The 13,346-nt window shown below is 36.1% G+C and overlaps 1 protein-coding gene across 1 annotated transcript in view; it reads right to left on the bottom strand.

Moving 5' to 3' along the window:
• The window catches only part of ADGRA1 (adhesion G protein-coupled receptor A1), a 258,887-nt gene that overhangs the window by 157,435 nt on the left and 88,106 nt on the right, over positions 1 to 13,346 (bottom strand). Inside the window, exons 3-4 of the mRNA XM_015633408.3 lie at positions 5,424 to 5,495; positions 1,530 to 1,601 (exon numbers count right to left, since the gene is read on the bottom strand). Of these exons, the coding sequence (XP_015488894.1) occupies positions 1,530 to 1,601; positions 5,424 to 5,495 (144 nt within the window). The remainder of the gene's footprint in view (positions 1 to 1,529; positions 1,602 to 5,423; positions 5,496 to 13,346) is intronic.

A 13,346-nucleotide genomic window follows, 5' to 3' on the forward strand; every position in this document is an offset into this window, starting at 1 on the left:
TCAAAGTGAAAACTGTTATTAGACTTGGGACTACATCTAAGAAATGTCTTATTCAAATTTCTGCTATAAACTGGGGCCTCAGAAGGAAAACAATACAGCAAGCTCTGGATATACAGCCATTTCAAAATGAAAGTTAGACCCATAAAAAGACTGGATGCAAGAAAATATGATGTTAATGACTGTGTAGTCATTACTGGTAAGTAAATGATGAGACTGGTGAGTCTTTCTCTGGTCCTTACAGCTCATAAAAAAATTTACAGTGCTGGGACAGATACTTGTGCTACCAGAAATAGTAGGTTTATAGCAAATCTGTACAAAAAGAGACTGTAATGGTGTGGTTTGATCAGCCCAGCAACCACAGGCAGTCAGCCTGCACACTGTGCCTTCTCCCAGCATCTCTGGCATCAGTGAAAGGTGTAGAAATACATGGCCACATTCTTTCCTGGGCTTCAGAGAAAAGGGACAGTACAGCCAAACACTGTCACAGACCTACTGCACTCTCTGGGAATCAATTTCTGTTCTTTGCCACCAAGAGACTGATGTTCTGTACTGAACTTCACTTTTAAGATGGGGTCTTACAGATTTGTGAATGGAAATTTCAGATCTTTCTGAGAGAGCATGGACAATAGAACAGTTTCTATTGAGTCTATTCCTAGCATCTAGAAACACATTCCATTTAATAATGTGACTTCACCATTTGAATTAAACTTACCTTCCAAGGTAATCTGGCTTTATAGTCACAGTCATATTCACTGTGCACAGCAAAAGCAGACACAGAAACCCTCAATAAGTGAGTTGGGCTTGCCTAATTTGGCACATCATCTGAGAGCAGTTAAAAGAGGGGTGGTTTGCACCTGTTCATCACATATCAAGGCTCTTCCCATCATCTGTTCTCCTTTGTTTTCATCAGAGAAGGCTTGGCATAGTTACTCTCATTAATGGGATCTGTAAATGTGCCAGGTTTCAGCCTTTTACCTGGTGTTACCTTGACCTCATGGCATATCTTTCCAGAAAGACTTCTCTGTTCATCCAAGGAAATGCCATAAACTGGCTGGAGAGGGCAAAATCTCTCTTTTTTTGAGATTTGTCACACACTGTGAAGCAGTATAGGAATTTATTTCTCATTCAGGAATGAAGACAGGTCTGAATGAAGATACAGAGCCCTCCTGGGCCCAGCCAAATGTCACTTTAAACCAGGATTCTTCCTATGAATTGTCTCTTTTCCAGCCAGGAAATTCACAGCCAACTTACTTTAAATATTTTTAAGACATGCAAACAGAAGTTTCATGTTTAGCCTCTTTTTCATGTGGAAATGATATTTAATTCTTTGCAGTTCTGATAGATATTACAACTGAAATAAAGAAAACATATTTAAAATATCAACTCATCACAATCAAAGGCTCAGGGGAGGGGCCTTTTAGTACAAAACCTTCAACTTTCTTATGTCATTTTCTTGCCAGCTATACTCATGTCAGTCATGTGACAGTTTATATTTCTTCTGTTTAAAACAAAACTGGTATTATACTCACAGTTTGTGAAGATTGTTAAGCCCGACAAACATTTCTGGTGTTAGGCAACCAATTCTGTTATTTGAGAGATCCCTGAAACAAACAAAAGTCCCATGAAACACTGAGTCTGTCTGATTTATACACACAAGTATGTAATCACACAAAGCATCTGTATTTTTAATACTTAAAGAGTTAGAGACAAATGAGAAATAAAACCTTTTCCCATAATGTAACATAACTGAACTAAATAGATTAAATAACTTTTATATTAACATTATTGAGCAATATTCAACAAATCATATTGTGACTTATAATTGCATTAAAATGGGATTTTATAGATATATGCAGCAAATAAAAGCAGAATAATATTACAAATACACAGAATTTTCTTGAACTGAGTTGTTAGCACCTGCATTTTTTACTTAGGAAGAATACTATGCATTTTGTTCCATGCAGTATTCAGCCAAAATTGACTTTGTTTTTTACTGTTTACTCATGTTTCATCTCATTAACAGCAGCCTTTCTTGCTGAAATCAGAGAAACCAGAAGGCAATTAATTTTTGAGCTAGTGAGGTCAGTTTTGATAAGCACTTGGCAAGCTCTTTTAAGAGCAACACTGTGGCTTTCTGAGAGCACAAACAGTAAAAGGCATTGAATTCCAGAACTTCTGCCTGCAGAAAGGGAAGAAATGTTTTCTGTATAAGCCAGAAATGCAACAGACCGTACAGGATGCTTACGGGAAGACGATGACGACAGGTATAAGTAATTATACAGGTATAAGTAATTATATTGTGATATTGTGATAAAAACATGAATTATGCCCCTTGGTAGATTCTGAATTGGAGTTTGATTTTTATGTATTTGGCTTTCAACCTTGACACAAATTTTCCTTCTCACCAAGTACATTTTTTTAAAAATTACTGCAATTACATAAGGATTTGAAGTGATCGTGCAGCCAAGAAAAATGTTAAAATTGATCTGAATGTATTTTTTGTTTTAGAATTAGAGGTGTTTTTCTGATTCCTTTTCTACATTATGCAGATTCCATATTTTTCTACTGATACATGAGAACACTAAAGTAATCAAATGGAAGACTAAAGGTTGCAGTTTGACAAATCCAGTTACTGCTTTCATGGGAACACATCCAATTAGCTGGCAAATGAAGGCAATCTCTTTAGAATTCACTATGAAGTCGTCTTCTAGCAGACAAAGAATATATTGTGCAAGTTTATGATGAAAAATCACATTAGAATGAAAATATTTCTTAAATGCTTGTCAAGGATATTATGTAGAAAGCTGAGATAATACTGAGGATACAATATAGTGCAATAATTTCATTTTAGCATTATTCTTTATGTTCTCCTAATAAAAGCTACATAGAAAATCTAAAAATGCAAGTTTAAGACATATATATTATATATATGTGCATCTGTATATCTTTCTATTAGAAGACATAAAAGGAACCTACCCAGAATTCTTGGCTGGGTAATGCTTTACTTTTGTCTAGGCAAAGTTTGAACATATATGGAAGAATTGCATCCCGGTGTGGGGCATGATCTGGGTTGCAAAACCAGATTTTGTCTATACTAATCAATGAGTGCATACTTCTCTAAGAGTGGCACACACTAAAATCTTATTTTTACCAAAATGAAAGAATAAACACTATTTTCTCAAAGTTTACTTCAGTAAGTGTTATTTTCATATGAAGGTATATAGGCCAAGATTTCTGCATTTTAAAATGTATTTTCTTAAAAAAAGTAAAAAGAAAAGGCAACTTGCTACACTTTTCTCCAGACAAATACCTGTTACATTAAACACAATTCAGTTCATAATGTACAAAGCTGGTGCTCCTTTTCAGGAGTAAAACATTTAACTTCCTACTGCTGACTTACGAAGTCAATGTTAGAGAAAAGAACTCTTCTGTGTTGAATAATCAAATGCCATAATATTAGTGATTCATAAATTTTAAATTTCCATTAATGTTTTGTGTACCTTTTTGAGCAAACCCTGGAAATAATTCCATTTGTCATTCAAATACAAATTATAACAGTTCTCCAAATCATTCACAGAGAACATTCTGACAGCCTGTGGCTTGTCTGTCTGACCTGCCATTGCCATTTCTCTAATGTGGGCAGTTGCCCACATTACATCAGCTTCTGTTTTTCTGGTTTTTACATCACTTGTATTTTATACAGGGAAAAAAAAAAAGATGTGAATGCATAATCTTAAAGTAATTACTGTCTTGAGTATTCAACAGGAATTTACACTATTTATCCCTTTTGCTCTTCTGTCTCTTTCCCAACAGTTGTACACTGAAGGAAGGGAGATATTTTCTTATTTACCATGGAACTACACAGATTTGTATCAAATGTGGCAGTGCAGCAATTAAACAATTCTCTGTCTCTAGATTGCTCCCAGTGTTACTTGTTCATATCAGCAATGGGGTTTTTTGAGATTGGGCATGACAAAATTCAACGTTACCAACTCTACGGTGCTGAGGAGTCTTTCCTTCTCTCTTTCCCAATGCCTGATGAGTTCTCCCTTTGATCCTTTTCTCCTGGCTGACCTAAAGGCTCCACCTGTGCTGTCTGTGGATGTGCAGCCCACAACTTGCACAGGTTTCCTGGTTTTCCCACAAGAGGTCAGGGTTGTGTTATTAGAGTGCGCGGCCAAAGCAGCAATTAGCGCTCATTTTTATTATTGCATTCTACTGTTATCCCTGTACACAGAGCCAGCAAGAAAGCTTCAAACCTAAAGCTCTTATTTGTATTAAAAACGTACATGCTACTCTGACTTCATCATTATTATTTAGCTGGCTCTCTACCCAAACACACTAAAACTGAGAGCTGGTGTTAGAAAACAGCTACAGTATGATCAGAGTGAGAAACCTTGTGCAGTGCTCCCAGCACACAGCAGTTTGAGACTACCACACAGCAGAAAAGCAGAGGATTCATAAAATTCTTCTTCTTCTTCTGTAGATTTGCATTCCTTCTCCTTCTCATCTAAATCTTCCCGTCCCACTAAAATAATCCCTGTTTTCTCGTAGGTTTTCTCATAAGACAGCATACGTGATGGCTAGGAATGTGCTGATGGCCTAGTTAGCCAGTGCATGGACATTTGGAAGCTGTCACTTGGAAAATTATAATTAAAAAAGGGTTCATCTCACTTTTCCTTAGGCTGAGTACAACTAAGGAGGGCCTGTAGTCCTTGTTAATTAAAAGAAAAATGCCCAGCCTTACAATCCTAGTAACTTAGGTATTTTTACCCTCTGAAATGTAGTTTAAAAATCAGCCAGTGGTTCTGAAAGTACTATGAGAACGTTTTCCAAGACAGAATTGCAAGAATGATGGGCAGGGAATACACTGTGTAAGGTCTTGTTTCCTTAGAAAACCATGATGAAAATAAAAAATATCAAGCAAAGTCAAGGTCGATGGTATGGAAAATGGTAGCCAAATTCTATGGTATGACAGAACTTCCTTTCTAATAATATATCTTATAGGGCTGATTTATGATTAAAGTGAAAAAAAACCAACAACCAACCAAAATAAATTAGTGTAGCACAAACCATTGTTCAAACACATCTGATTTCTGATTAATGTCTATAGTGGTCTATCACCTGCTTAGTCATTAATTAGGCATGTTTTTACCTTTGTAGGTGTACCTGATAAGACACTTACTGGAGAGTAAACTGATGATTTTAAATGGGAAAAGGTAAAAGCGAAAAGGAAATGGAAGAAAGAAGGGAAAGAAGAAGAAAAAGGCATGGTAAATATAAAAAGCAGAGTGTGTAATTTTCTACTTTACAGACAGTGCCCTTATTTGATTATTGTTTGGTGGCATATTTGAATTGCCCAAAGATAGAAATGTCAATACAAACACAATTTTCAAAATAATTCAAATGGAATTAATACTTACAGGCGCTTCAGTTCTGAAAGCCCATAGAAGGCCCCTGGCTCAATTGTGCTGATCAAATTATTCTTCAGATCTCTAGAGAGACATAATAAGAGGAACAGTTAATTATCATTTTACCTACTTTACCATATTATATATGAGGAGTGTGAAATGCAATGCTACTCTAACCTTTATCTTAGCTAAAACTAAGAATTTCTTTTAAATAATAACATCAAAAACAGTACATCACCAGCAGCTTACAAAAACATATTTTTCCAAGTAAGATGGTTAAGAATAGATTTTTTTTTTAATAAACCTTCTTGTTTTAATTCTTTTTCTATTTATACTTTTCAAAACAAGCTTACCAGCCATTCTCGCCCCAGGAAAAAATGTTTTAATCAAAGAGTGAATGAAATAATTAGTCAGCAAAGCAAGAGCCTTTTAGCTTGGTTATATATTGTGCTGTGCACTTTACGCTTAATAAATTTCTCATTTCCACCTAATGTAGGCAAAGCAGTTGACATGTGAGACAAACAAACAGGTCAGGTTTCTGTTCTGAAATACAGGCAGTTTCTCATATTTGGCAGATCAGTGTTTCATTTTGCACTTGCTGACAATCCAGAGGATTGGCTGTTTTACAGATAAAGAATATTTCACTGGCATTAGTAATCTCGTCTGCTCTTGACACAGAGCTTGGGGCCATGACACTGCTCTCAGCTCAGTCCCCACAGAGATTTACTACTGAACTGTCTCAAAGACTTTTGTGATGTGAACCCTGAGGAACTGCCTTCAGTGCAACTGGATGAGCAGGCCTGGGAGACAAATGCTGTAAATTCTTGTATGCAGCGTTCATCTTTGGACAATTTGCAATTCATAGGGAGCAACTGGTGCTCACTAATTTCAGTGCTGTTTCTCAGGCTGGCCACTTCCAGAAATTACAGCACATACACTGCTTGACTCTGCCAAAGCATGGATGGATCAACAGCCACAGGAATAATCTTACTTATGACTTTTTATTTTACTGCAGATAAAATGCACACTAGCTGAAAGCTTGAGTCCACTACCTGTGATTGGCCTGAATAGGGTAAGACTTCATCCCAAATGTTTATTTCACAGAAGGATATATTTTATTTTCAAAGTCAAAATCACAAATAAGTATTTGTGCACTTTTCTAGTCGCTTTTGCAGATCTCTTGAGTACAGTTTCAAAAATTTTTGTCTCACACCCATATCATTATAGCAGTGATGTCAATGAGTGATTTGTGCCTAAGATCTGAATCAGACTCTTTAACAGTCAAGTTCAGCTTTCAGCAGCAACACTAAGTCTTTAACAAGTCTTTAAAAATTGGAAGAAACTTTTGGGTTTTTTTAATATTTTGTGGTCAAACATTTTCATCTTAGTTCCCTGGTATCAGTAGCAGCTACTAAATTTATCTTTCTTTGTCTTTATTTGCCCAAGAAGTTCTGACTGTATCTTTAACCCTGAGTTTTCCACACCTTATCATAAATAAAACTGTTTAAACAAAAGTTCTGCACCCTCTTCTCCAGAGTCAACTTGCAAGGACAAATCTTTTGTTTGGCAAAAGTTAACCTACATGAGTGTTTATTCCTTTGATGATTTAGGGTTTTGGCTCTGTGGGTGAGTGAAAGCCTCATTTTTTTTAACATTCAAATATTCAATACTAAACATTTGTGTCTATTCCTTTTGCTTGTACAGTATGGTAAATATGTAACTACTCAGGTCAAAGAAGTTCTTTAACTTGCAGAAGTCAATCCATATTAAAAAGACCGGAAGAATATGTTTTCATCATGTGACAGCTGTATTCTTACAAGACAAAGCAAAAACTTATCTCAAGCTTTACACTGGGACACATCTGTAAACAACTTAAGAGGCATAGTTCATATGCAAATATGTGCATTTTAGGCAGGGGAAACTGACAGTTTCAATAATTAATCTTTACATCAATTACACACATTCTGTGTCAACTGACAACTCATCTAAACGTTCTGCAAGTTGCAATCAGGCAAAGTGATCAGCTCTTGTAGCCAACAGTGGGAACAGCTCAGAACAAATATAAAATAGTCAGGGTAAGTGGCAAACTGTTGACAGGTGAGTTTTAATGACAGTCAAAATAACCAAACAAACAAAAGGCTTTCCATTTACTGAAATCTTCTGTGTTCTAGTTTATGGAAACTCTGCCCTGTTTCCCCATAACTTGTAACCACATAGGAAAAACCAGCATAATCCTCAACTATCACCTACAGGAAGAAAAAAAGTCATTTAATGTTAGTAGAAGGTAGACCATTACATGGAAAAGTGTCCATCACACTGTCACAAACAAGACGTCTGGTCTCCTTATTTTGGAAATTACACTTAAATTAGGTAAGTCATTTTAGTAAGGATATTCTCAGAAAATTGTAGGTGATTACACTGCCCACAATTCTGGCACTTTCTTAGTAATCAGTATTATTGCATAATGTTTTCATATAATTCTGGCCTAACAAAATAAGTGTTTTCTTCCTTGTCATCCTTGCACACATCTTTTAATGTGATTAAAATTAACAAATAAAATTATCACAACTCTTAAACACTCAAAATTCTTACTTCTGCATTAGGAGATCCCATTTGCTTCCCACCCACTTGTATTTGTTTACTAAATTACTGTAATTAAAATATTAAATTAGCTTCTCCCATTTTCTGATTTAGGAAAAAGTTTGTCATACTGAAGCCTTATAGCAATTAGAATTAACTTGTACTGAGCTAAATAAAGAAACCAGAGTAAATTTGGTTGTATGTTTACATTTTTTCCCCCAAGAGCTACTGCTGAGGCTTGGCAAAAGGTCATGATCCAAGACAAGCCAAAGAGCAGCCCAGGCTGGGCCACACACATGCACATACACCAGACAAGGGATTTTATCATCAACCAGAAGCAGGAGAGAAGGGAAGGAACCCCACCATCATAATATTGAATGACCACAGCATGACCCAGCTGAAGTCCAAAAAGAAAGCATTTTCTAATTAACAGTTATGGTTTTCCATCATTTCTGATGCAGCATTCTAACTTTAAAATATCTTTTCTGAATCTGAATGACGTGTTATTAGTGGTGTGGGAGTATAGACCTGAAAATAAATCAAAACCAAGTGCCATGTACAAGTACAGATTGAAGGAAGCTACGTGAAGTTAGCTGTAGTCATAAAAACATCAGCACTTAAATCCAGGCTGCAGAGCTGCACAAAACCAAAATGGGACAATATTTATTGAATTGTATTTCCTCTAATATCATTAGAGTTTCTAGATAAACTTCCTGCATGGTACTCTAATCTTGACTTGACCTAAATAGGTAGAAGAACAATATAGAATGAACTGTGTTATCGTCAAAAGCAATCTCAAATGGTTACAGAGGAGACTTTCCTTTTCACCTGCAAGTCTGAACTTAAATAAATTACATACAATAACCATTAAGCACTGTCTTCTTATTTGTAGGTATTTGTAAATAATAGGCCCACAGGTAAATACAATTGAGGTTTCCTTTACTAAGAACCACAAGCTGCTGAAGTTTATCATCTCACACATTATAAGCTTTCAACTGACTTTTACTTCCTGAAAACACTTAAGGGAAAGCTCAAGAAAAATAGCTGACTTGAGGAGGGGGAATTTGTGTTTGAAGTGTTCAGCTCCTGATGGCTTAGCTGAGAGGTAAATGAAACAAGAGCAACAGGCTACTAATGGGACTTCACAAGAACATTTAATAACTACTCCAGGCCACTCAGCCATTAGACATCTTCTATGGCCAAATCCCTGACTATCTAAATGTATTCCTGAGATTCTTGGTGCTTCAAGGTTATAGTATGCACTTAGAGAGTATAGAACACAGTGGGGAAAAGTTCACTGAAGTATAGACAGTCCATTAACAAAAGAACCAATTTATCTTAAACTATATTCTGATGTTTTGTACCAACATCTTTGCCTTCAGACATTGCATATTCTTCCTCCAACTTACAATATAAGTAGTGTAGATATTTTGAATACATATTCATAATAAGAATATTCAACTAATTCCAGCACTTTGTTCAAATTCCTGACATCGATACATCTTTCATAAAAAATTATAGGTTGTACCAAGAGGACATCTGTGTTTAGAAAGCTGTCATTAGGGTGCTGCAAACTTTCCAAAAAATCTCCGAGAAGAGCAATCAGTTGTTGTGCAGATGCCAAATACCAATGAAATACGACTGACTTTCCACATTTTGCATACTACTATGAAACAACAACTGCCCCCAAAAAATAAAAAAATAATATCACATCTTCCACTTCTTTCTCATGTGAAATATTACAGCTAAACTAAATGCCACCTTTGCCCAAGAAATGAAGGCAGACTTGAGATCTTTGAAGAAAAGATTATGGTCACTGAAGTAGGAAAGAGGCATAGCCAGTGATGAAAAATAAGTTAGCACCGATTCTGCCATCATGACAGCGATGGCCAGGGCTGGCACTCCTAAATACATGAAACAAGAATTAAGTTGATATTGGCAAAATAATAAAAAAAAGATATTTCAAAGGTACCCATCTGTACAGGAGCCAGTAACTTTCTGTACTTTGGCATCATAGATGTAATCAAAACTTATTTTCATCTCCCTTGTTGGTAAATGCACTGTTGACCAAATAGATCTCGTGAAAAAGGCAGGTTAAGTAATATTAATTACAGGTACCATCATCAGTAACTAAATTAACTAAATTAACTAAGGTGCTCCCATGGAACTCCAGAGCTCATTTGTTGTCTTTATTTTTTATTTTTTTTTTAAATTATGGGAGTGGATATGTAACCTACTTTCCAGAATCAGAAAAGTTATGGTTATATCTCCATTAAATTCCAAGAGATAAAGACAAAACTCTTTTCAGTTAGAAACATCAGATAATAAACATGCACACAAATATGGACAATAATTTTCCAATAATGGTCTGCCTGTCCAGACACAGAGGCTAAAGGTCTTTTGTTTGCTTAGCATATTGATGATGCACTTTCCTTTAATTTTCCCTTTTTAATCCAAGCCATTACTGGTTGGATTCCCTAAAACAATAGACCCTAAGGACTAGACAAAAAAAGACTGCTGACCGCTCAAGGTGCTAATGAATGATCGGAGGTTTCAGAGCCATCATTTGATGGCAATTATGACATGCAGAACAACAGAAAGGTCATCACACTTTGGTTTTTAATTTAAAGCTGATGACTCATTCACATCAAATGTGCTGTGGTAATTTGGCAGTTATTCATTATTTAGGAACATGACTGAAAGTGTAAAACAAAGTCCTAATGATGGCAGCTGAAACAAAAAAGAGAGGCTTTATGGTAGTTTGTTTGCTCAAAGAATCCCATAGAATGTTATATATTATTTCATTTCACAGTGATAGTCACAGAGCAAGAATGTAAGACTCAGGGTATTTGAACTGAAGGAGCAGCATGTCAAGTAAGAAACATTGACTAAGAAGCTTGGTAAACCAAGATAGACTTGAAGTACAAATTTGTTGATACATTTTTATAAAATTATATGATAGAAAATGACATTTTAAAAGATGAATTAATGCAGTTTCGTTCTAAATATAGCATTGACCAACCAGAACATAGGTGCAAGGATGTTTGACACCTGCCTCTACTTTCAGCAGTTTTATTGATAGCTCAAAAATTAAATGCATTTTCAAATAAAGAAAAATCACCTATGCTTTCCAGATTCTTCTACTTTGGCATGTTTTCAAGAAATAAAAATTCAGCATTCCAAACATATGCAACTGTTCCTATATGTTTTCTTTTTTATGCCATGAACCCCGACATATGTGGTAAGATCACATTAGGCACAGAAGCAGATGCTTGGCACTCGTAACCCGGGGACTGAAGACAGAGGGGCTGTGCCACCCAGAACCCAAGGAGGGGTCCCTTGGATCAGCTGTGTGGGGCTAAAACAAGACTGAAAGGTCAGCAGAAAGAAATGCAGAGTGCAGATAAAGTGTGTTTCAGTGTCCACAGCTCTGCAGTGCCAGCAGAAAATGCCTCCCTGCTGGCAGCGAGGCCTCGGTGTACAGTGACAGATCTGGCATTATGCGGATTACAATGGCAGAGCTTGTGTCCATCCACAACTGTGGGGAGACACGAGGAACACAGAAACCTTTGGTAGCTGCAAAGAGCCAGAGGCTTCCTTAAATTCTACACCTACTGGGACTTCTCTCTGTATTCATGCCTAGAAGGCAGTTCAGCATGGGTTACATTTCTTGACATGTGCCCCACTCCTCTTGAAAAAAGGCTAATTGCTGGGGGAAGAAAGACAAAAAAAAAAGAAAAAGAAATGAGTTCAGAGATTAATTCCAGCCTGTGAGAAAACTGTAAAGAAAATGAAAAAGTAGGGGGAAAGGTATCAACCTTTTTAAAAAAAAAAATTTAAACAAAACACAGAGACCAAATAAAATGTAAAACAGACACGTAGAAATTGGGGAAAACACACTTTCTACTGAGAAAGGTTTCAGCCCCAGTTGAAGGAGTTGTTATTCCACATCCTAAGACTGTGCTGCTTTGGCTGTTACAGATTTCCAGCAATGTATATTGAACATTCCAAAGTCAAATTTCCATCTCTGGAATCGTAGTACAAAAATAACATGAAATACTGGAAAATTATCCAGAATTTTCAAAAGTGCATCTGAATTAATCTTTCATAATAAAATATGGAGATTTTCATTTTTATACCGAATTATCAGAAGTATCAGCATAATGATGTGTTTTGTTAGATATAAGAACCTTAAAATATATATCCATCATATCATAGAGTTTTGAGTGGGGTTTTTTTTAAGGAAATATTTGATTCTTTTTCTGTTACTGTATCAAGATTGGGTTGGAAAACCACAAGTGATTCTTTATTGATTTCCAATTTGAGTTATCATGACTTAAAATATCCAAAGAAAAGAGGAATGAATTCTAGCCTGAGGTGTAAAGGAAAAGTAAGTACCTGCAAATGGCACACAGATTAATCTAGGAGTACTTTTGAGCCAAAACTGAGATTGTTTATTACTCAGTGTAAATCACGAAAATAGGAATCTTTTCTACATTTATTTCATTGTCCTGTTTCATAATAAAGAAGTAGAACACTTCAAACCCAAGGTGATGAGCCAATTAAAAAATGTCAAGGAGCAACTCCATCTTCCTGCTTACTGTTTCTATAGAATTTCATTAAAAAAGCAAAAATCTTAATTAACAGTATCACAAAGAACATAGACACTGCCATAGATACTGAGTCCAGAGACCTGCAGTAATTATTCAGCTCAAGATGGGAGATGGACGAGGCAACACTGCAACAATCTCCACCCATCTCCAGGAGCCATCACACTCAAAGCTGTTCTTCCCATTTACCTGGGAATATGGCAGTGCCCAGACACATTCCAACATCATATAGAGAAGGAAACCCTTTCCAGAAAAGGAGGGGGAAACAAATGTAGAGAGCATTTCAACACTTAATTCAGCCAGTGTTAGAGGCAACATTAATTGCACAGAAATCCTGTCAATTCAAACTGCCAGTAAGTAGTTTAAGGATAACAGGCAAGAATTACCTATAAGCAGTTTTAACTCAGAGGAATTAAATCTTGCTGGAAGACTGGTCTGAGAATCCTTCCACAGAAGGCCCTGTCTTATATAAACTGGGTCTTTGGAAATAACTCAGACAAATTTTAGTTTTTCAAAAACCAACCATGTGTGCTAATGAGAAGGCATTCAGAATTGTCTCCTGCAGAAATGAGGGTTAATGTGGGCCCTCTGCAGCACCTCTTTGACTATTTTCAGAGCACATTTTATAAATTTCCACTTTCCTGCAGGTAAATGTCAGAAATTTTAAAACACTTTTTGCTAAAATTTCATGTAAAATACAGATGAGCACACTAGAAGGCTGAAAAATCAGACCAGAGGTTCTATG

This window comes from Parus major, chromosome 6, assembly GCF_001522545.3.
Source record: "Parus major isolate Abel chromosome 6, Parus_major1.1, whole genome shotgun sequence".
Taxonomy (NCBI): Eukaryota; Metazoa; Chordata; class Aves; order Passeriformes; family Paridae; genus Parus; species Parus major.